Raw genomic sequence first — 25,082 nt, 5'->3', positions numbered from 1 at the left:
GGTGCAAAACTCTCCCCACAGGCCAACATTAGAAGCTACAGTAATACTAACTAAGGTTTAATACTGTCTAACTGTGTTTTTTGCTATTTTTCATTTAATAATTTTACATTATCCTGTAATGCACCCATTGCAGTTTCAAATGTCATGGCAAGCATTGAAACTTTCAACAGAAGTGTTCTTAATTCCTGGTGTTTGAACAGGGAGAACCTATAGCTACAGCTACAGTTCACATGGTGTCATTCTTAAGATAATTCGATTTCTAGTTCCAGATTTTGCCAATTTATTCCAGCCTCAGGAAGCAGGCTCATTAAAACAAAGAGCTATTCATGTGGATAAAGACCTCCTGTGACCTATTTTCAGTATTGACCTGTTGCTTAAGAAACTAGTGGGGTTAATTGAAGCCTTCCGTGACGATCCATAAAAATAGCAATTTTATTTTGTTCTATCAATTCCCTGTGATATGAATGTCTATGAATGCCATTCATATCACACTTCATTGAGTGTAATTGTACTTACTGCATATCTTTTATGTTTTCATTAAATAAGACTCAAGTTTAATAAGTTACTTTCTGTTCAGCAAAATATTGACAATATAATAGTGTAGATCAAACATGAGAGCAGGAAGATTATTGAGGAATTCTGATAAAATATCACAATGAAGTTCAGCACACAAACATGTAGAAATTCCATATTGCACAGTGTTGATGATAGCAACAAAAAAAACCAATATCGTTCAATGCATTTTGCATGCTTATGTTCAAAGGCGAAACAATTGAGCGTACTAACAACACTATATACACTTATACAGTCATACATTATGTGAGAATTCATACTGACTGGAGCAGAATTGTCCCGTCCTCCTCGGGACCTGACCATCCGTCCCAGGATCTCCACTCCATCTATGGTGATGTTACCAGCTGCACTGATGGCTTTCTCTCCGACCACAGCGCAATCTAACACCACCTTAGCTGACGTCTTACTGATGGCTACATGGAGCTGTATGGAAGACATGACATGTGGGTATTAAATACATATTGAAACTCAAAACCTTTTTCTGGGGAAGGGTTAACCCCTTTATGGGCAATATGTCAAATAAAGCCCATAAAATAAAGCGTGTGTGTGTCTCACGCACAGTACACACACACACACACACACACACACACACACACACACACACACACACACACACACACACACACACACACACACACACACACACACACACACACACACACACACACATTGTGCAATCAAATACTGCAAGTGGCTTTCCTCCTTCTTCATCCTTGCCTCTGCAACTGGTACTACAGTATATATATAGTATGTACTATATATGGGTGTGAAGCTCCCTTTAATGTTTACCCTTGGAAACCAGCCCCTTGAATAACTGATTTTGTTCCTACGGAAATTGTGATCATGCTTCCTCAAAGCAAGCTTTTGCCAGCCCCATCAACCGTGAAATTCAAATAGTCTCGTCTCTCGTGGTAAACAAACAAATGCAAGCGGAAAATGAAAATGAGACATTATTGGAGCTGGATCATCTGACCTTGGAACTGGGACAAGCTAGACTATTATTATCAGCTTGTTTCACTATTATTCTCTCTCTTCTCTCTTTCGCACGCACGCTCGCACACACGCACGCCCGCACGCCCGCACGCACGCACACACACACACACACACACACACACACACACACACACACACACACACACACACACACACACACACACACACACACACACACACACACACACACACACACACACACACACACACACACACACACACACACGTGAAGCTAATGCAGAGTAAAGGTCATTACACACTGGCGAATTAGCGACGCGATGCGAATAAGCCATCTGAAAATGCGAAATATTGCATGTTGCAGTTCGCCTGCGAATCTCTGCAAAATACGACACCAGAGCGAACAAATAAAGAGCGAAAACGGTCGCATTTTCGCACATTTGCACATTCGCCACTGATGTGGAAGCTTGCATGGACTTCAATTGTTTTTTTTAAAATGCGAATTATTCACACGAATATATCGCGTCGCCAATTCGCCAGTGTGTAATGACCTTAAGAAGTTCATATTTGAGTGTCAGAGCTCATTTCTCTGTGGTTCTCTGTACAGCTGCTCTATAATGGCTTTCTGTTCTCATACAAAAATAAATAAAATAAAAAGATGAAATTTAATGTCACTGGTTAGAGGGCAAGGCAATGCAATGTTCTAAGTAATATGTGACGAGTGTGCTTTTGTGATGATGTTATGGCCGTTGTCATGGTACTGTAGGTCTAAAACAAATTGTACCAGATAATGTGATTTGTAGGAAATGAGGCTGTCACTTTTACAGAATCTACATTGCTGCACTTACAGTAAGAATGACTCCAAGTGCACAGTACGTGTTACCATACTTACATGTGTGCTCATTTATGTATACATGTACATATACTGTATGCATTTGAACAGATAATACGGTCAATATCTTTGTATGAATTTGCTCAAATGCATGTCAGTGTTTGAGCACCCTTCTATTTGTGTGGTCCCTTTCCTGTTGTTTGTTGACTAATGGCTCGTACACACTGCACGATATTTGCTTCGATTATGCTATCGGGGGCCATTTGTGGCGCTCGATCTGATGCAAGATTGGGCTTTGATCACCGAGATTTTGCTCGCTGTGTGAGAAAGGCTCTGCGAGAAGATATATCGCTCGCCAACCCCTTCCCGACCGTTTCTGAATATCTATTAGGTTTGATATTTGATATTTGATATATATAATATATAACCTTTATTCCTTGGGTAAATCCCTGTGTTATACATATTGGTAGCTATATTAGCGCAATGTTGCTGTTAAATAGTCTATAAAACCAACGCATTTCACTTGAATAATGTTCATAAAACCTCATTGGAATCAACAGTGCAGAGCAAACTTTTGGACCTTGTGCGTGCACGCAGAGAGAGAGAGAGAGAGAGAGGTAGAGAGAGAGGCGTCCTGTGTAGTCTGGCTATTCCTGTGTGTGTGGCGTGCACGCAGAGAGAGAGAGAGGTAGAGAGAGGCGTCCTGTGTAGTCTGGCTATTCATGTGTGTGTGGCGTGCACGCAGAGAGAGAGAGAGAGAGAGAGAGAGAGAGGCGTCCTGTGTAGTCTGGCTCATGTGTGTGTGGCGTGCACGCAGAGAGAGGTAGAGAGAGAGGCGTCCTGTGTCGGTCTCGGGTCACACGCTTGTATCACGGCATCCTCCACGTGCATGAGATGTCAAAATGATTTGGAATAAAAAACAAATGATGTAGCCATTATGTATCGGGTCAGGATCGCATCTTGGTGAACTCTTGCAGTGTGTGATGCCTAGTCGGCTATCAATCGTTTAGTGTGAAAGCCACACAGATATAATGACAGTCGATTTAAAAAAAGACTCCTGCAGTGTGAAATACATAACAATCTGATGACTAGCTGACAACTTTAAAACTCCTACAGTCTGTAGGGGCAATTATATCTAATTCAAGCCATTTATGCTGATCTCAATCTTGTAAATTGCTCTGCTAAATGCCTAAAATGTAAATTGTAATTGTCCATTAGTGAGTAGAGGCACATACGTACAGTACATGTGCATACTTATGTGAAGGTGACATCTAAAATGATGGTGCACTTTAACAATAACGAATCATTTAAATTATTATGCTAAATGCAGATTTAGCTTTTCTATTTATGTGAAATATTACTAAGGTGAAACCCCTAGCAAAAAAAAGAAAAAAAGCTCAATAAAGGAAAAAAATGAAACAGCAAAAAAATGATTAAAGTACAGTGAGGGGAATAAGCAACCCTGTGCTGTTTCTGAAGGGTTAGATGGCTGACTGTGATTTCTCTAATACCACTGCCAGCAGAAGATTAATTAGCCTGTTTCTCTCTCTCTATCACACTAACACACACGCATGCGCGCGCGTGCGCACACACACACACACACACACACACACACACACACACACACACACACACACACACGTGTATTCTAATACTAGTGCTGTCACAGATATCAACAGTATCAGTAATATAAAGTGCCTCATTTGTTTGTTTTCTTCTTTCTGTCAAGGGTGGTTCACTTTTTCTCTCCGACTCATTGTTTCTCTTATCTTTTTTTTACAACCAGTGAAAAATGTCATTTTCCTAAATGCACATTTTCATTCTGCGCTACATTATCTCATTCTTGCTGCAAAATAATATTTTGTAGCAACCTTGCACATTGAAATAACAACGAAGGTGTACTTTGATAGATACTGTAATTGAATTCATTGACTAAGCTAACCTACAGTAAGCTGTAATCTCACGTGAACAGCAACATAATAATATATAATATAGAATTTTGCATTAGTGGGAACACTGGACTTACTAAGTGCCCTCGATTTAGTTTTAGAAATAGTGACAGTATTTGGCTTTAGCCAGATTTACTACTCAAGACAGTAGATCTTAATAATAGATCTTCTATTTTTGGTGCACAACACACAACATTTGTAAATCACCATTAACTCAAGTAAAGTCAAAGTGGAGTGTTTATATTGTTTTGGGATGACACTAAAGGAAATTAAATATTAGTGTTTATATCAGTTTACACTGATAATATGATACTTCAGAAGAAAGGAGGTGAAATAGAAGAAGGAGACGGGGGAAACAATCAACATATTTCACCTTATTTCACCTCTCTGTAACATACAATGAAAAACAAAAGTGTTTTGTTAATGGCATTTAAAAAAAGAAAGTGTGAGATAATGTGGTTGGAGATGAGACTATCAGCATTTCTGCTGACAACTCTATTTCTGACATGCATTTAAAAAGGTGTGTGTGTGTGTGTGTGTGTGTGTGTGTGTGTGTGTGTGTGTGTGTGTGTGTGTGTGCGCGTGCATGGTTGCATGTGGGTGTGCGAGTGTGCGTGCGTGTGTGGACTTAGTCCATATTGGACTCAGGGTTGTGCGTTTACACAGGCTAAATCACACTCAGCTGTTGATCGTAGAAGCACATCTCATTACATTATCTTTCTGATTACATATTCTGATTAGCCTAGTCTACTACACAAACCACAAGCCTCAGAATGACTCTATCTTTAATTGGGAATGGTGCCTTCTGTTTTGCATAACATAAACTGAAATTGTAGACACATCAAGTTGGTGGAATTTCCAAAGCTTCATTAGCAACTTGGACAAAGTTACTTAATAAAAGTAGTTGCCAGGACAGTCATGGTACAGTAACAATAATTAAGTCCTCATTGTTATCTCTGCCTCTGCGTCAACTTGGAAACACAACATTTACATTTTATTATTTGACAGTCCATTTGTGGACAATCTATAGGATTTCTGATGATCCAGTTTTTGAGTGGTGCAACCACTCCAAGGAACAGCAATGTCCGTGTTCACCTATGTGGCCATGAGCACCAGTATATGACTATGAGTACCAGTAGGGGCGCTGTTGTGCCAGAAACAGAGAGAGAGAGATAGTATTAGTGCAGCACTGTTGCCTGCTAATGAGAGAGGCAATTAAAACATTTAACAGTTCTGAAATTCGTGCTACTGTATTATGAATTAGATAAAAAAATGAATGAACTATATTATTTGAATGTGTCATTCAAATATTATTTTTTATATTTTAAATTATTCAAATGACAGGTGTCCAACATATCCTGTCAACTCCTGCTTAAAGTGCAATAAATATAGAATGGATGAGATAGCTCTACTCTCCAACGTTCTGCTCGCAGAGCTACTCTCTACATTTAATCTAATACATCAAGACATGTCATCTTTAAATGACCATATTGACACCTCATTTACATACCTGATAGCAATTCCCACTAGTATAATCACACTAGTATCACCTTATCTGTCAGAAAACACTGGCTCATCTTTTCCTTCGAACAATGTATACATTTCTCTCATTCTGGCTCGTAGTTTTCCTCAATCACATCCATTGTTTTGTCTACTTAATCATTCTTGTGTGTTTTCCTCTTTTCCCCTCTGGGGTCAATAGTCGTGCGTGCGTGTGTGCGTGCGTGCGTGTGTGCGATTCATTGAGTAGTGACAGCTCCTGCTGTATATTCCTGCACTCTCTCAATGTGTCTTCATGCGCTAAAGTTTCCTTACTTAAGTACTTGCATGCATGTGCGTGCACACACACACACACACACACAAGCACAAAATCACACATATCCTTGCTGGCAAAAACCAGCCATCCTGTTAACTATCTGACGTTCTTGTTTTCACACTGCAACAGAAAAGGAAAGAGAAGAGAGAGAGAGAGAGAGAGAGAGAGAGAGAGAGAGAGAGAGAGAGAGAGAGAGGGAGAGAGAGAGAGAGAGAGAGAGAAAGAGAGAGATAGAGAGAGATGCTCCTCCGTTCAATGTTTTTGCTCTGTTGATTTGAGATGAAAGTCGATCCCAAAGGAGTCTATTAGACAGTTACTACTATTTGTCAGGGTGCTTGCAGCATGAACACTGGTTTTGTTTAACTAACTTTATGAAAGATGCTATGACATCTGCTGAATGGTACTATAGATTATAGAAGATAGTGGGATAACATTAATGTTATTCTTCTTTTTTTAGTGCATGTCTTTGTGCATGAAGTCTACACTCTATTTTTGATCCCCATCAATAGCTGAAGAACAATTAAGAATAAACCTGCACACTCCTCTGCTCCAATGTGATTTACTGTTATTAAATTACATTGGAGCAGATGAGTGTGCAGGTTTATTCTTTTTATTCATGGTACTTTCCAACCAAGCATGCATGTCGTATAATTTCTAGAAATGAACCAGGATTATTAAGATTAAACCACAGTGTCTGGGATTCCCCTTAGAGGAGTAAAGTTACATTTCGCATCTTAAAGCCCAGGCCTTTGTCTTGAAACCGTTTGAAGCTCCCTCCGGGACAAAGGGTTTCACACGTCACAAGTGGCCATTGTCTGAGAACCTTTTGCTCAGAAGACTCTCAAACTCTTAAAAGTCTAGTCTTTAGTCTTTTAGTCTAGTCTAAACTATTAATAGTTCATAATAGTTATATAAGCTATAACTATTAATAAGGAGTGCAATTGATGTATTGATTGAAAATGTGCTAGGAGATTATAAGATTATAGCTTTTACTAGTTTGGGGTTAAAAAACTGTGTTAATCACCTCTTAAAGATAATATGTTCAGGTTCATTCTTAGTTCCGTTTTTAAACATTGCTTAGATATTAACTATGGTCATAGTATGTTTTAGTTTGCATTTAAGTTCTGTTGTTTAACTACATTTGTCAGTGTAACAATTAGTCACTTTTGTATAAAGTTAGGCCTCCATAGTAGAACAGTAAGGAGATCTGTTTCCTGGTCCCGCCTCTCTCTAAACCGGAAATAAACAGATCCCAGATCTCATTGGTCAAAAGTCAGGAAACGCCTGTTTCCATTTCCGGAGGAGGCGGGACTCCGAAATAGATATAGACGGAGGAGCAGTGTTCAAAGGGGACTGATCTGGACCGGGTTCTCGACTTTGGGCAACCGAGAGCGGTGCGTGTTTTATCCAGACAGTCCGGGAGAGTGTTTGTCTCTCGTGTGTTGTTTGCTGTGAGCGGAGTGACTTCTTCCTGCAAAATAAAGTCTCTCCTTACAAATCCAAGTGGACCTGGTCAACGTGTCTTCCTGAACGAAAATATACCACAAAACTTGGAGCCTGAACAGGGACCGTGGCGTTCGGGTGGGCGTGTTGATGGTTCGTTGAATTTGGTCATGGCAAAATAGTCTGGGTGTTGGTTTACATTTCTACCCGGGGTCATTTTCTTTAGTTTCTGGTTTGGGATTTCTGTCATAGGCTTTGTTTACATTCTGGTTGGTTGTTTGTAGGTTTTTAAGTCGGACTTGCGCACAGCTGTCTGTCGTGAAAACGCCTCGTAATGGGTGGACGTCGTGTTCACAGCTATGAGTACATTAATGTTAGGGGCTTTGATAATAATTTACCATTTACCTGCATAGATTTCAGTCTTTTATTAACACATGGTGGAAGTTCTGGGTTTAGCTGCGCGGAATGGCTGTTTGTATTATTATTTTTCCGTTGTCTTTTAAGCACGGTAATGGGGGTGGGTATTGTGTGCCAATCCTGTTGTGAAGCCGTGAATGCTTAAGGCCTAGCTGTGTCGAAGGTGCGACCGTGTTTTTGTGGTTGGTAGCGGTGGCTAGGGGGGCTTATCCTGTCTAGCTACGGTATGAGACGTGTTCCCGTATTCTGAGGCTTTATTTGATGAAAATTCGAGTTCGTTTTGGGCGGTTTACACTGTGTAGCCTGGGGGGTGTGGGTTGGTTCCTTGTTAGTAAAGGGGTCAGTTGGCACAGGGCTACGAGTAACAGCGTCTGGGCTTGCAAGGCGCTTTGCAGGGACCCTGAGATAATTGCGTTTTGGTGGAGTGACTAGTTCTTCCGTTTAAGGGAGAGGCGGTGTAATATATAGCGTGGCAATTACGCGTTTGATGTGGTTTATTATGTGGCCTGAATCAGGCTTAGTGTGTAACTATTTGGTTTTGCGTTTGGTGGTGAGGGGAAGCGCTGGTTTTCTTTGTCCGTGTGGGGGATGTGTTGGTGAACGGCACAGCCTTTGTTCTTTGGTGCAGGTAAAGGTAACTGTTGTTGTGGTTGGGGGTCAGTCGACGGGCGGCGCCATTTTGAAATTTGTCTTTGTTGTTGGGGGGGGTGCGAATGTTAGCCGGTGGAGGGGGGATGGGGGTTTGGACATGGTGTGTGGTAGTTGGGGAGTTTTCTTTGTCTGGTGCGAATTTTCGAAGTTGTCTGTAGGTTGTTGTGTGTCTTGTGTGTTTTTTGGCCGTAACATATGGTTATGTTCCGGTGGGGGGAAAGGTATGGGCAGTTATGAGATGGACATTTAATGGAGGGGTCAGGTTTTAAATTTTAATTGGGTTAAATTGGGGTTTGCAGATTTAAAATAAGGGTTTAGCGGGAGGTAGTGTGTAAGTGTGTATGAGGTGAATGTGGTTTTGTGGTAGAGTTCTCAGTTCTATATGGGGCAGGGCGCCTGGTGTGTACAAACTAGGTAGTGAGAATATTGATGGCTGGTCCATGGTGTTCGGCGTGTCAGGTTTTCTTGTAGAATGAGAGTGCTCGGTCATGTAAACTACGTCAGCAATGCATTTATATATTAGAAAAAGGTAGGTGATTAAGGTGAGTAAATTTCTGGGGTTTTAGTGAGTGGGTGGGATGCAGTGTGGGTTTCAGATAAATACTTTATTTTTGTCCGAGGGGGTTGAAACACAGACTGAGAAACTATAGTCATTTCAAATTTAATGTGGAGGAGTCTCTTATAAGAGTTTAATAAAGAATTTGCTCATTGGTGGGGTGTATTTCATCACCTTACACTGACTAATTAATAGAGTTAAGGTTTGACTAACATGTCTACAGAAATACAGACTTTGGGTGATGTATGGTTATTAAGTTTCTTGGTCTGGGTGTTTTCTGGTCTATCTTACTCCCCATTCTGACTCCTTTGTTGTCTGTTGTCCGGGGCGTGAACTTTTTCCATGCCCTCTGTTTATGTGGAGATGTACTATAACCATGATGGTTCCCCCATTGTTTCCTCATTGTGTGGTTAACATTTCATATTCCTCCCTGTTTAAACTTTCTTCCCAGTAAAATTCTAGGGGTACGCTGTAGGGTGGAGCTGATCACTTCCCCTTCGCGGCCTAATCTTTCCTTGTAGGGAGGACGTGGGTCTGAATTAACCATTCTTCCCTGCATATTGTTAATAAAGAATTACATGAAGGGTTTTGCTTCATGTGGTTTGAGAGGGGTGCTCAGTAAATCATGGATTTTTTAGGATATACGTGTATCGCTGGCACATAAAGCTTGCATCTGCAAATACCTTGTGGGTAATATATTGCCTCACAGGTACACCAGAGGGTGCGGGTAACATACATTTAATGATAATTACAGTCACACATTTGCTTGCAGATTATATAAATATTCTGCTGAACTGCGATTGATTACTGCACTATAATACTAGATGTGCACAAGTGTATAATCCTACAGACTCCATAGGGAGACACCTCAGTGAGAGGTAACTTGGACAGAGGTTACGGTTCAGTGACTTAAGGTCACACATATTCTATTAATAATAATGATGATTATTATCCAATATCCACAAAGGGTGGAGAATGCAGAGAGGAGGATTCGATCTGCACGGGAAAGCTTTTCATCCTTTCTAAGGTGGTTTACATAAAGGATGAGCAAAGTATCTAGGGGGGAGCCTTAGATATCAATATTTTACTTTTGATTGGTGTAACAGGACATCTGTTATCAGTATTTTGTGGTGTCAGCATGACTCATTGTTAAAAAGCTATTAATAGTGAGCAGTGCATGATTCTCTCCGTTAAACAGGTACTGTACGATAATAATGTGTTGAGTTATATCTTTCAGTTTGAAGGAGGATCAAGGAACTAGGTGAGTGAGTATCAATTCGTGTAAATATCAAGTCTTTTTTCACTATTCTTAATAAACAGTGGGGATAAATTAGGTGTGTCCCCAATTGTGAGTTGCTAATCGTCAGTGAATTACATTTGGTAAACATAAATTGATATTGTTTTGACTTGTTTCATTGGTTTAATGTAAGTTAAAAGCCAGTTTCCTGAAGGAACTCTTAGTAGTTGTTATTGAATGCTAGGTGGTGTTAGGCGTCACTATTCCGTTTGAGAGAAACCATTCGGTTGTTTAGCTCTCTCACAAAGCGGTATAGTCTTTGGTGCATGCATTTTCTTGTACTAACGGACAAAACCTAACTGCATGTCTGATTTTTTATTGTCTAAATACTAACTCTGACCTGACAGTGGATACTTGGGGGGTGTGGGGTTTTTTAAATACCTGTGTTTCTTTTTTTTTCAGAAAGCAGGACAGGGTGGACAAGTGGAGTTATTTTTCTGCTTGATCAAGGGAGAAGGGTCGTAAGGGTTTTCTAAATTTAGGTCAAACGCTGTATCTTTTACCTTCCAACTTAATATAGTCCATTTCGTTAGTTTTGTTTAAGCTTATAGTCAGTTATAAACATCTCTCACACGTGTCTCTGGACTTGTGTACAACATATACAGTAGTTTGTTGCATTTCACATAATTTGCAGGACATCTTACATTCTTTGATTACACATCTGCCTACAGTTCGCAAGTGAGTCTACAGTCTGTAAGTGACTGGCAAGTTTGGAGTTTCTTGTATGTTTCCTGTTTCAGTGAGGTGATATTTTTTAGGAGCATTGCAAGTAGGACTTTAAAGGTTAGTTTGACGTGACATTTATTGTAATTTAATACCTCTGAACTCGGTGTTTAAAAATACTGATTATGGCGACATCTAGTCGGCAAGCTTCCTACCAACTTGATGAGTTTATCGACAAGTTATCATCAATTCTGGGGAGGTGGGAGTCACATGGTCCCATTAATAGTCAATGCTGGCCGCAGGACAGCATATTTCATCCAGGAAACAGTGAACGTCTGGTAGCCAGTGTGCACGATTACGAAAAAATGTTGAAGTCTAGGTTCAGGGAACAGCAGAAGATTATGAAATTGTTCCTTAAAACAGGAAAGAAAATTGGCAAAGCCTATGACCTCATCATCACCAAGCAGAATCGCGCTAACATGTTGCAGCGAGGCGCCCATGATTTTGACAGCTCCAGTTCCAGCTCATTGGGGTCTTCTGAGGATGGGTGCACGGATGACGAGGACTTTGTGAACGCAGTGTTGGGGAAGGAGGCGCGGGAGACAGCTGAGGAGAAGGAGTTGAGTGCAAGTCAGCGTGGCGCTGGAGGTCGATCCGAGGCTGTGTCCGCCCACGAGAGGGCAGGGGTTTATTTAGCTTCACTCAGGGAGCCAACCGCCAGGGAGACCAGGGGCCCCGCCAACATGATGCCGGTGACAGAGTCTCCACTGCAAGGGCTGGCTGAGGGTAGAGGTAACCGTCCCCCACCTATAACTGCAACCCGTACCACACGTGCCGAGGGTCCTGTACGAAGAGGAGCTACGTCAGAGGTCACCGACGGGGAAGCGGTGAGGTGTCCAAGACCGGTGGACATTAACCCAGCTGAAGTATTCTTTTGTCCCTTAACGGCAGTGGAACACCCACAGGGGTTCGTGACACGCGCATACCAGGCGTGGGCAGAAATTGCAGGCTGTGAACCATCCCAGGTCGACGACGATGGCATGTCCAAAGCTGTCCTGAGAGACATGATTGTAAGGGGTTTGCCAGACAGTGTACAGCAGGGACTGAAGAAGGAGGTAGGCGTGGCACGTGCATCTTTGTCATCATTTACAGGCCTGGTGGTCCATCATGTCGGTGTAGTCCGTGCCAAGGAGGAAACCCAGCAGCGTAAGCATACAGAGACTGTCAGAAAGATCGCGAGACTCCAGTTACAGCATCTGGAACTGCAGCTGGCGAGCCTGGCCACGCCGATGCCTCAAGACACCAGGTATCAACTAACGAGGGGGGCAGGGGCCAGGGAAATGACACCAAGTGAGGGCCCTGCGGTCAGGACACGAAACCTGCCGGTGGTGGTCAGTGGACAACATCTTTACTACGTACCATTGTTTCATGAACATGACCTGGAGGAGATCACAGCACAGCTGCCCCCACTCCAGGAAGGCGCATATCCCTGGTTTGCCAAATTCGATGCTTTGATGATGGGCTCTCTGGTGGCCGTGGGAGACATGAAGAGGTTGTTGACGCACCTGGTAGGGCTACAAGGGTTGAATGATATTTTTGCTCAAGCAGGCATGCAATCGTACGCAGACACGGCGAGGGGGGACGCAGACCTACTGGCGGAACACAAGGGATCCCTATACCAGGCAATGAGTGAGCTTTTTCCCACCACAAACTCCAATCAAGGGTTCCGGGACCACATGGGGAGGAAGGCTGTACGACCACATAATTTCACCGGCTGTTACAGATGTGGCAGCTTAGATCATGTTGCGAGGAGTTGTGACGAGGTCCGTAGATTTCCCTAGGTTCTAACCAGAACGACAGGTGCCGCCTGGCCCAAAGCAGCCAGCAGGGTGACACCAGCAGGGATCTCATCACCGCAACTAGACCATCACAATGAGTCCGTCCTACTTTTTCAAGGTGCTTCCGTTGACTTTGGACATATGGTTGTGGCAAAAGGAGAAGCCTTTTTCTTGACAGAATGTGGAAAAGAGAAGCCCCATTCTTGCAATTTGGTGAATTAAAAAAAAACTGTGAGAGAGGCAACGACAATATTTTCCTGTTGGAAGTGTGCAATTTCTAGAATACTTCCTGATTCCTTTCCTACTGGTTCAACATTAGTAAGAGTGTTCACAGTATATGCTATCAGGGGAACAGTGGGACAGCGGATGGTACGGTAAAAGGGAGGTGTGACAGAAAGCTATCATTGACGTGTTGACACAATCAGTATATGTATATAGTCTGTCACTCTTGTTGAGTGGCAGAAGGGGGGAGGATATAATAAAATCAAGTTAAGTGGGGGGGTATTTTTATTTTTCAGAGTGCATTTTCCAATGCAATTGGACTAAATTCTTTAAAAATGTATAAACATCTTAGGAGGAGTCAGAGTGTCACTTTTGTTTATTTAGAGGAAACATGCAATACATTTTGAACTTGTGACTTATAAATGCTTGAAGAAATGACTTTTTGTCAACAAATGTGCAGTCTAATTTAGGATACATTATTCACATATAGGAGTAATTTGGGTTGTGCTAAGAAACAACCATGGCATTAATAAGAGGAACGGAAAATGAGACTACATTGTTAAAGTTACTAGGAGTTGGCAAGATAAAAGATACATCACAATAAGAATAATTTGATTTTAATATGAGTGGATGATTTTCAGGACTTTGGGAGTAACACTGAACGGTCTGCTACTAACTAACTAATAGTTCAATGCAGGGGGGGGTGTTGCAAAAGGATGTTTAATCTTGTGTGGAGTTGTTTCATATTTCCAACAGGAAGCTGATGGAGAAAAAGTTGCAGTTACAACAACATCTTGGCAGAGGCAAGGGTGTGCCAGTGGACATCTGAGATCGTGTCCTAGCAAAGGCTGTCTGTCTACTTCTGCGCTACTCCGTGTCGAGTCGTGATTATCAGCTCTACAACAGCTATCCTGAGGACAGTGGTCCACATCATCGACAGATGTCGTCAAAACTACATCATCAATGGGATATCAATCTTCAGTCCATCTTCAGGTCACGCCTACACGAAGGGCTCGGATACACTTCAGCTGTGTCAGGATGACTGAGGCTGGTATACAGTCGTATAAGTCAAAATCGATTCCTGATTGCTCGGAAATAGGTGATCCGACATGGAAAAAGAGTGTTCGATCCAATGCTGTACAGCTTCAGCCACCCATCCTTTGCGCAAAATGCCCTTGTGACCACCATGAAGATCGTTGCCAGTCCTGTTGAACTACTGGGATGTACAGGACAGTCCAAAACCAGGATTCATCTGCGTTTATATTTTAGTCGAAAAAAGAAGGAGTATGCGCGTGAACCGTCATCGCAGGAGAAAGAAAATATGTCGATACTGGATTGTTATGATTTTGTGTTTATGGTTTCATATGTTTCAAATTTGCGGGTACAAGGGATTATTGACTTTAGATAGGTTACTTTGAATGTATTGACTTTTCAAATCCACAGGTGTGACTTCGTGAATCATGACGGATGTTGTGCTTCTATTTTTTGAGGTTTTATTGTACTTCAGCTTTCAAGTAGATCTGGTAATTCTTGGTGTATCATTCGAGGTTAACTTTGATGGGATTTTCAGTCATCATTCAGGGGAGGGGGGTGCAATAACTGTATAATTTTCATTTGTACATGTTCAGTTTGATAATTGTGTAGGTATTACAGGGGCCAAGGGAGGAGGCTAGGACTTGGGTACTGTTTACATATGACTTGGGATTCGGGGAAGATGTCTGATTCGGTATTTTATTATTACTGTTATTACTACTACCATTAGTATTATTCTGTTGGTTCATACTTCATATAATTGGACAGTCAGTTGGTCGATATAAAAGGGAGGGGGGTAGGTCACATTCAAAGTTTTCACATTCAGGTTTTTGCTATTAAGGTATTTTTGAGGGGTTTAAGGATAAAAGGGAGGACCTGTTTCTTTGGGTTCATTTATGTAATAGTTTATGGAGCAAAATAGCTCCATAAAAGGGAGGTTATGTCGTATAATTTCTAGAAATGAACCAGGATTATTAAGATTAAACCACAGTGTCTGGGATTCCCCTTAGAGGAGTAAAGTTACATTTCGCATCTTAAAGCCCAGGCCTTTGTCTTGAAACCGTTTGAAGCTCCCTCCGGGACAAAGGGTTTCACACGTCACAAGTGGCCATTGTCTGAGAACCTTTTGCTCAGAAGACTCTCAAACTCTTAAAAGTCTAGTCTTTAGTCTTTTAGTCTAGTCTAAACTATTAATAGTTCATAATAGTTATATAAGCTATAACTATTAATAAGGAGTGCAATTGATGTATTGATTGAAAATGTGCTAGGAGATTATAAGATTATAGCTTTTACTAGTTTGGGGTTAAAAAACTGTGTTAATCACCTCTTAAAGATAATATGTTCAGGTTCATTCTTAGTTCCGTTTTTAAACATTGCTTAGATATTAACTATGGTCATAGTATGTTTTAGTTTGCATTTAAGTTCTGTTGTTTAACTACATTTGTCAGTGTAACAATTAGTCACTTTTGTATAAAGTTAGGCCTCCATAGTAGAACAGTAAGGAGATCTGTTTCCTGGTCCCGCCTCTCTCTAAACCGGAAATAAACAGATCCCAGATCTCATTGGTCAAAAGTCAGGAAACGCCTGTTTCCATTTCCGGAGGAGGCGGGACTCCGAAATAGATATAGACGGAGGAGCAGTGTTCAAAGGGGACTGATCTGGACCGGGTTCTCGACTTTGGGCAACCGAGAGCGGTGCGTGTTTTATCCAGACAGTCCGGGAGAGTGTTTGTCTCTCGTGTGTTGTTTGCTGTGAGCGGAGTGACTTCTTCCTGCAAAATAAAGTCTCTCCTTACAAATCCAAGTGGACCTGGTCAACGTGTCTTCCTGAACGAAAATATACCACAAAACTTATGTGTCGTGTAATTGAATCATATAGCATATTCATATTACGTGTGTAGTCATAATGATACAGTATCTTAACTTCTGCATGGCCATTTGTCTCAACTATAGAACTGAAGGTCCAAAGGTAATCCTTTTCATCACCCACCAGTGTCTTAACTATTTGCATATCAATGGTCCACAGGCAGGAAGCCTCACTCTTGGACTTCTCAAAACAATATCTGATATTATCTTTAGTGTCTCCAAGCTAGGCTTAACAGTTTGCCTCCATGCATTTTATGAGTAGCCTACTACAGGAACTGTCACGGTTGGGGGGTTTTTGATTAGCTGTTGACACACACCCACACAGACACACACACACACACACACACACACACACACACACAAAAGGTGACACCAAACTGCTTAAAAAGGGATGCATTGGGGAAGGACTGGGTTGTTGTGCTCGGAGGCTGGGGAGTTGGGAAAATGGAGGAGCACGGGACGGTCACCCTGGCCTGTGCTGCTATCAAAGGGAAGAGATGACTTTGCTGTGCTTGTAACCTGTAACGATGGGAGATGCCTTGATTGAATAAAGACGGACTTGGCCTGGGAAATCGGAACTCGTGTGTTGTGTTCATTCTGCATTAGGAAAATAAGGTACAGATCCGCAGGACAGTATACGACAAGTGGCGCCCGATGTGGGGCACGTCATTCCGTCATTCATTCTTCATTCTTCAGACGGAGCAGATCTGCAAGCTCACGGTGTTTCGATCGGCCTGTAGCTGCACAGACGTTCTTTCTTTCCAGTCATTGTGAGATATTTCATATTCATAATGTCTGGAAGGGGGGAATTAATATGTGTTGGACAGAAAGGACAATGGACACGTGAGAGCGGCGCGGTGCGCGAGAAAAAACATTTTCTTCATACATGCAGTTCCTCAGTTTTGACCGAGTGGCTGTTCAGGTACGTCATATGAGAAGGAGGGAGAATTATGTTTAAGAGAATATTTAAAATACAGTTATGTACAGTCCTGTATCTAAATGTGGGTCTAAAGTAGCCGATGGTGACATTGGTGAAAGAGTAGCATGGTACCTGTATCGCTTCATTTTTGAGCAGCGTCTGGTGTAAAAGTAGATTGACTAATTTCTTAAATGAATAATGGATATTAGACAAGGGGGGAGACGATGGGAAAAAAGCGACACTAAAAGTTTATTAATAACGGATGGAGATATTCAGCAGTCTTTATTCTGTATTCAAAAAGTGTGTGTCTAATGTAAGTGTATTCAGCATATAAATATAGGCATGTGTTGATGAGTGTTTTGTCGAAGTTTAAATTAGTTAAAAAGTTGATTCAAGAAATAGAGCCTATATTGTCTCGGAAATGAGGAAATATGTCTAGCTTTATTGAAACAATGTATGTGGCTGTGTCAGGCGAACGGGATGCTCCTCCCATACGCGTCAGTGGTAATCCGTCTTGCAATTAATAGAGCTATAGTTATTCTTTTCTCGTATGAAATTTAGTTTGCAAATAATAGTCAACTAAAAGGCAGTTAGTTGCCACGACGTGCGAGATGTTGTTGTTAATATCGAGAAAACTTTGGCCTTTAAACGTAAGAAAAGTAACAGTAGTAGCTTAGATGGTCATTAGTCTCTGACTGCCTAAAACGGGTCTTGATTGTAATGGCGTCGCCGCGTGCTGTTATTAAGATCGAACCTTTGTAGGATATAGTTTTTAAAAATATAAATGAATTATCAAGCTGTCTGTAAAAGGGTGTTTAAGACAAAGATTTGTGTTGTGTTTTAATGTCAGTTAATCATTTTCCATTTTTGCATTGTTTGAAGATTACCTATTTGTCAGAAAAGTGGTTTATCCTAAATGTAAAAGTGCAATGTCAATAATCATGGATGAAAGGGGGGCTGGAATTATTTTTGGGAACTTTTAATAAGTGTCACTGTCTGTCGTTGTTTCTTTTCTATGTTTAGTATGTCATATGATGGGGTCAAGGGGGGTGTAAGGGAATTATTGTTCCACAATTTTGTATTCAGCAGACGGTGAGTCTGCTGAAAGGGGGGAAATGTCGTATCTGGAATCAATAATTCTACACTATATCATGCATGTTCGTGAACAAATGTTACTTAGGTCTGAAGTAAATCAATCATGGCTGGAGTCTGCCTGTCTGCAGGTTTGAAAGAAAGCACGCATAGTCAAGTACTTGGCCTGGCCAGGTGTGATAGTAAACTTAGCATACTATTGTTTCAACGAGAAGACCACTTGGTTAAGTTTCAGACTATGTAAAATCACAACCCCACCCAGAACTCAACTATTTGATGTGAACTGTATATAATGTCATGTTGTGAGTGAAATAGGGGTTAGGAGGCGAGCCACAAGCGTGGTTAGTCTGTCCGTGCTCCCGTGGCACACACTATGCCACGGGGAAGCTCTGTCTTTCTTGGCTCTCGGTTGCAATAAAATGGTCAACTCTACACTTCAGAACACTCTCTGCCTGCCTTCATTCTTCCAGTGTTTTTGACTACAGCCTGCCCTGCAAGCCGCCGTGTGCTCTGCCGTTTCTGTCTCAAATAGATTAGAATTCTAGTTCGTGTAAAAGGAGAATTTATACGACATGCACTCAATCAAGTGATGTGACTGAGTATTCTATTAGTTTTTGTATCTGTTCAATAGCTGCCCACTAGGGTTTAATGCCGGGATACCGGGATTCCGGGCTTCCCGGGTACAGTGCACGTAATTTCCCACTTGTTGTATTTTTTCTTGTTAGAAATCACACTAAAGAGGGGCAGGGTGGCACAGTTGGTAGTGCTGTCGCCTCACAGCTAGAAGGTCCTGGGTTCGATTCCCGCTGGGGACGCTGTGGGCACTGGCGGCGTGTTCCCTCCTCCGCGTCATCAGTGCCCATACCCAAGGCGGGGGGTTGGCGAAAGGGCCTTTCTGTGTGGAGTTTGCATGTTCTCCCCGTGTCCCCTAGGGTAGATACCCTCACAAAAACATGCAGTAATCCTGGTCTCTAAAACTACCTCCCCCTGGCCAGCCGGGGCGCCTGATGGAGGGGAAAGGAACTGGTCGGAATAACGTGTCCCTTCCACGCGCTACGTCCGGCCGGGGAAATTCCCCTCTGTCAGGTGAAAAGAAGCAGCTTGGACTCCTCATGCATAGAAGGAGGCATGAGGTCAGTCCGCTGCCCCCCCAGGTTGGCAGAGGAAGTGTAGCGTCCAGGATTACATTAGATAATTGGCACTGGGTGAAAAGAAAACTGGGTTACAAAATCGTGGGATAAAAATTTAAAAAAAAAGAAATCACACTAAAGGATTTTTCACACAGAGCGCGTTTTTCCCCAGATCTCTCTCTCTCTCTCTCTCTCTCTCAACGAGCGACCTTGATAGAATATAATCATGTGTCACGTGCCCTGACCATGGGGACCCAGCACTGCTCAAAGGGTGAAAGACCATGTATAGATATGTGAAAGACCAGCTCCAACATTAGTGCAAACTCCTTAAGTGTCACTTTTTTCTGAATATTAATATTTAAATGTAATTGTTCATAGGGTGTTCATATGTTCATATTTCGTTCAAAACATTTCAAACAACAAAATATCACTATTGAAAATATGAAGTATCTACATAAAAATGCATTTTAGTGAGCACTTTTTTTCTTTCTTTTCTTTTCTTTTTTTGACAGGAAAAGGTCGGCAAATTCCTGGGATTTAAAATGAGCCAAATCCGGGGGAAATATTAAACCCTACTGCCCACTGCTTTTAATAGTTAGAGTGGGTTAAATGCTACAGTATGGTTCCATGTTTGTGCAAATGTACGTTGCCAATGAGACCATCACCTTTGCTCAAGAAAAAAGTACCGTGACATATAACAGGTAGATTATTTTTCAGCTGAAAATTCATATTTTTTGTCATAAGACATTGGTGAGAGTTGTACAGGTATGACATAATATAAATTAAGCCTTTGAGTATAGAGTCTGGATGTCATTGATTATATCTCAGAAACCAACCTTGTGGAAGCTGCCATGGAAGATTTTGTTGATCTCAGATCCTTCAAAGGTGACTGTCTGGAAGTCTCCTTTGTAGTCATAGTTGAAGAAGGTCAGGGTCTTCCCAGAGTCTGAGGGGTGGGAGTTGAAGGACATAAATATTAGCAGCTGTAGTTAGACCCCACTGAAATTGACCCCAAGAAAGGACAATTTTGAACAAAACCAGATTTGATAACATCATTGTACTATACTTAGACACATCATCAACACACCCAAACCTTTATTTATTATTAATGATAATGAACCTTCAGCATGTATCAGATAAAAATTTCCTTAAAAATGTGGTTTCTACCAAAAATAGCTCCACACTAACTCATCTACCATTAATGTTCAGTTGAACGGAAAATCTCTATGTAGGCTACTGTACAATGAGCATGTTCACAGCAGGGACCAGCCAGCTGAAATCTTGTGATATTGTATAGCAGCGATTCTCAATGTGGGGTAACCACTTTATATGCCACACCCTATATGCTGTGTAGACCCTATACTGTATATTGGCTATTTGAAAATAGCCAATCTACAGCCTCACGACGCGTTGCAAGGCCTTGTGTGCTTCACTGCTTGTAGATCTACACGTTTTTTTTATCTTGAAGATGTTTTGAAAAATGCACAAACATTTTGACACAAATCCTTGTATTGGGTCCGTTTCACAAAATATTTTCAGATGGGGGTCCACGGTCAAATTATAATTTTGAGAACCAATGTTATACGGTGAGTAAAGCAATAAAAACAAAACATGACAACTCACTGTCCAGGATCAGTCCCACCAATGGCTCATTGTCCTTATTGAGAATTTCCCACAGCGCAAAGGGCTCGGGTGGGGTCTCAGGAAGTAGGCGGAGCATTATGGAGATGGTGTAGTCTGACGGCAAGCCTTCTGGGTGGAGGTATCTGGTATGCACGCACGCACGCACACACACACACACACACACACACACACACACACACACACACACACACACACACACACACACACACACACACACACACACACACACACACACACACACACACACACACACACACACACACACACACACACACACACACACACACACACACACACACACACACACACACACACACCCATTTAGCATAGTCTTCTTAGATAAAACAAATGCCATAATCGCAAGTTTCCTCTGTTATCTGAATTATATAAGATCCATATGAATCAAACAGACATTTGATACATATAGGTTCCGTAAGATGAAAACAGACATGATCCCTACTGGTGTTTAGGATAATATGTGCATAGCTCAGGTTCAGCCTGGACATGTTACATTATTAAGAAAGGCAGTCACCATAGGAGACCTCACACTCTATCAGTACAGATATTAAAATAGTTCATGTTTAAACCTGCACTCTGTATGGTGTGGACTGCATGAAGAGAGAATATATTCCAAACAAATTGGAGGATTTCCTTTAGTTTTTCTATTATAATTGCAACTGAACATGCTCCATTTAGCAGCAGCTTTTCTGTCAATTTGACTTCAATTTCAAAGTCAATTTGCTCCATTTTCAGTATTAATTAGCTGTTAAAAAAGGCAGGAATTAGTGAAGCCTGGATTTCATCAATCACAATGATCTATTTTCCGATAAACCTACATTACATTAAATTGCTTAATGCGGTAAAACCTAATTGGTTTTGTGAAAAAGGGCTTGATCACAATTAACCTACAGTAAACCAAATAATAATTTCCTAATAATTAATCTACTGCTAGGAGACAATTACAGTATATTGAATTCAAATATTAAGATAAATGTTTGGCCAATTAGCCTGCATGCCAGAGTTAGACAAGAAGCTCAAAACACTACAGTACCTACAGTATGAATCAATGTTCATAAAGGTTTTACTGTAGGAGCTGCCGAACTAATAGCACAGCCCATGCGTTATGTGTGGGACTTGAAATCTGGTTAATTCGTAAGATAAACGAAACTTTACTGTGCTATTGACTTTACTGTACTATCAAAACAAAAGGAAGCAATTCTCATTGGCAGACATGTTGAACAGTTTGAGGATCCATAGCTGGTGATTCAAAGTGTGCAGCTGAATCCTGTAGACCACTAAGCGTTACCACTCCCCATTTAGAAGTCTCTCTGGATACTTCCTTTGTAAGGACACGTCACATGGATGGATAAACACTAAACTGGGCTGTACATAATAAGTGTAAAGTGTTTTGTGTGCAGGATGAGAGAGTGTGGGCTCATGTATTGGCCCTGTATTGGACGTAGCATTGTCCAGCATGAGATGATAGGTGAAACTGCAGCTATATCAACTCAGTGGATAGTTAACTAGTTGACTAACCTGTTCATTCATTAACAACCGTTTCCCATTTGTACACAATGTGGATTATGACAGGATTACGCCATCCGACTGAGTAAACTAACTAAGCTAACTAACCAAACAACCTACTTGGTGGGCTGAGACACCAGGGCATCTCGGTGCAGCCTGTAACAAGGGAAGCTGTTGAAGGACCCCGGCTCCAGGGAAACTCCTGGCACGGTGCTATACTCCTTCTCCACCAGGCCAAACATCTCCATCATACGGAAACCTGAAAGGAGACTCATCATCATCATCATCATCATCATCATCATCATCATCGTCGTCGTCGTTATTTGTCGTCATCAGGAAGGTTGTGTTGCTAGTGTCACCATCCTTCATCTATTCTTCTTTTCGCATTGTTACGTGCTTCAGATTGTGTGTGTGATTCAAGTGTCTCACCTGCCATGGTGTTTCCACTCATCAGAACAGACGGACAGGCTGGAAGACAGAGATGTTTCTGTAAATCTGTGCATATTATTTTACTAGTAATCAGAATTGGGAACCACCTGAGCATCTCCTGTTTCAGGAGATGGCTCAGGTGCATGAGGCGACTTGATGTACGAGTAAAGTACACACCCTGGACATGACCCCACGTTCCAACCCTTGACCCTGAATCAATCAGGAAGGCAGACCATTTTCATAGTCTTTGGTATGATTTGGTATGACTCCTAATCTCAGGGCGGACACTTTAACCACAAGGCCATTGAGGTGGTACTCACCAGAGTACACGTTCTCAAATACTCTCTCTCTCTGTCTCTCAGGCGCACGCACGCACGCACGCACGCACGCACACAGACAGACAGACAGACAGACAGACAGACAGACAGACAGACAGACAGACAGACAGACAGACAGACAGACAGACAGACAGACAGACAGACAGACAGACAGACAGACAGACAGACAGACAGACAGACAGACAGACAGACAGACAGACAGACAGACAGACAGACAGACAGACAGACAGACAGACAGACAGACAGACAGACAGACAGACAGACAGACAGACAGACAGACAGACAGACAGACAGACAGACAGACAGACAGACAGACAGACAGACAGACAGACAGACAGACAGACAGACAGACAGACAGACAGACAGACAGACAGACAGACAGACAGACAGACAGACAGACAGACAGACAGACAGACAGACAGACAGACAGACAGACAGACAGACAGACAGACAGACAGACAGACACACACAGACACACACACACAGACACACACACACAGACACACACACACACACACACACACACACACACACACACACACACACACACACACACACACACACACACACACACACACACACACACACACACACACACACACACACACACACACACACACACACAGCTTGTGTATGGTATGTGTGACACTCTCTTTCTGTTCTCTCTCTCGTTGTTTTATTCTCTCATCTGGTACTCACTAGCAGTAGCAGCCTCACAGACGAAGGTGATGAGTTGCTCCTCAATTTTCTTCACAGCATCCAGATCGTCAACGAAGAAGACATGTCTGTCACTGGGCTTACTGGCAATGTTCACCAGCTCCCCATAATCGGCATCAGCAAAGCCAATGGCAAAGATGATATAACCTGGGAAAGTCAAACAACCATTATATGTTGAAAGCCAAACACATGAAGCCTATAGTCTGTACAGCAGTGGTTCCCAAAGTGGGTCCGGGGACCCCCAGGGGTCCTTGAGGGAGTTCCAGGGGGTCCCCAGCTAAATGATAGTTAGGAACCAAATACACCCTTATGGGTCTGAAACTCTGAGAGTGTACAAATGGATATTGATTTTACAATCATTTTACAAAGATTTAACGGGTTGAGAATCACTGCCTGAGCCATAAAAATCTTCTCTAATGGGGGTCCTTGGCATTATATTTTCAAATGGGGGTCTGCAGGCATATTAGTGTAAATTTGGGGGTCCTTGACATGAAAAAGTTTGGGAACCACTGCTGTACAGTATATGTATAATTCTTTGGAACCCACCCTCCATCTGCATCTCCTTGGACACCTTGTTGACGTCATCTTGGGAACGGCCATCCGTCAGGACCACTAGGACCCTGGGAACGCCCCTCCTCGCCCCTCCCTCTGGTATGAAGATGGACTCCTTAACATGTTTAAGGGCCCGACCTGATGAAACAGATGGATAAGTCTCTCCTCAACAAAGAAAGTCTTATTGGTTCCATCCACCACACAGCCTCTAGTCCTGGAACCTGGTACAAAGCAGCTTTACAATTCTTCTTTACAGAAGAATAATCAATTTATTACAATTGAGAGAATTCCACAGCCCACAATCCAAATTAATTTGGGCCCATGGAGTGCACAACTGTGTCCACCATGGCCGAGTCATAGACCGTGACATATGAGGAGTATGTGCCGTTCAGGCCTGTGCTTTGTGGACGTGATACTGTACGTCAATGTCTTTACCTCTGGTTTTCATATCACCACTACAACCGTCATTGTGACGCTCCCTCTCCCTGTACTTCCCCTACCTCTCTCTAACCTTGCTCTACTTCACCTCTCTCTCTCTCTCTCTCTCCCCCCCCCCCACACGCACGCACGCTATAAGCTCACCATAAGAAACCCGGAATACCTCTATACTTGGGGAGGGAGAGGCTCAGGGG

General features: G+C 42.1%; 1 protein-coding gene across 4 annotated transcripts in view; it reads right to left on the bottom strand.

Moving 5' to 3' along the window:
- col14a1a (collagen, type XIV, alpha 1a) overlaps positions 1–25,082 on the bottom strand; it is a 177,307-nt gene that overhangs the window by 39,786 nt on the left and 112,439 nt on the right. For all 4 annotated transcript variants that reach the window (XM_080769144.1, XM_080769142.1, XM_080769143.1 and 1 more), the window contains exons 28-34: positions 24,445–24,588; positions 23,881–24,045; positions 22,844–22,882; positions 22,535–22,673; positions 20,870–21,012; positions 20,083–20,192; positions 838–996 (exon numbers count right to left, since the gene is read on the bottom strand). In XM_080769144.1, coding sequence (XP_080625270.1) covers positions 838–996; positions 20,083–20,192; positions 20,870–21,012; positions 22,535–22,673; positions 22,844–22,882; positions 23,881–24,045; positions 24,445–24,588 — 899 coding nt within the window. The remainder of the gene's footprint in view (positions 1–837; positions 997–20,082; positions 20,193–20,869; positions 21,013–22,534; positions 22,674–22,843; positions 22,883–23,880; positions 24,046–24,444; positions 24,589–25,082) is intronic.

This window comes from Protomyctophum bolini, assembly GCF_963924005.1.
Source record: "Protomyctophum bolini genome assembly, chromosome: 7".
In the NCBI taxonomy this organism is placed as follows: Eukaryota; Metazoa; Chordata; class Actinopteri; order Myctophiformes; family Myctophidae; genus Protomyctophum; species Protomyctophum bolini.
The sequence above is the reverse complement of the archived record's forward strand: the minus strand, read 5'-3'. Positions and strand labels throughout refer to the sequence as shown.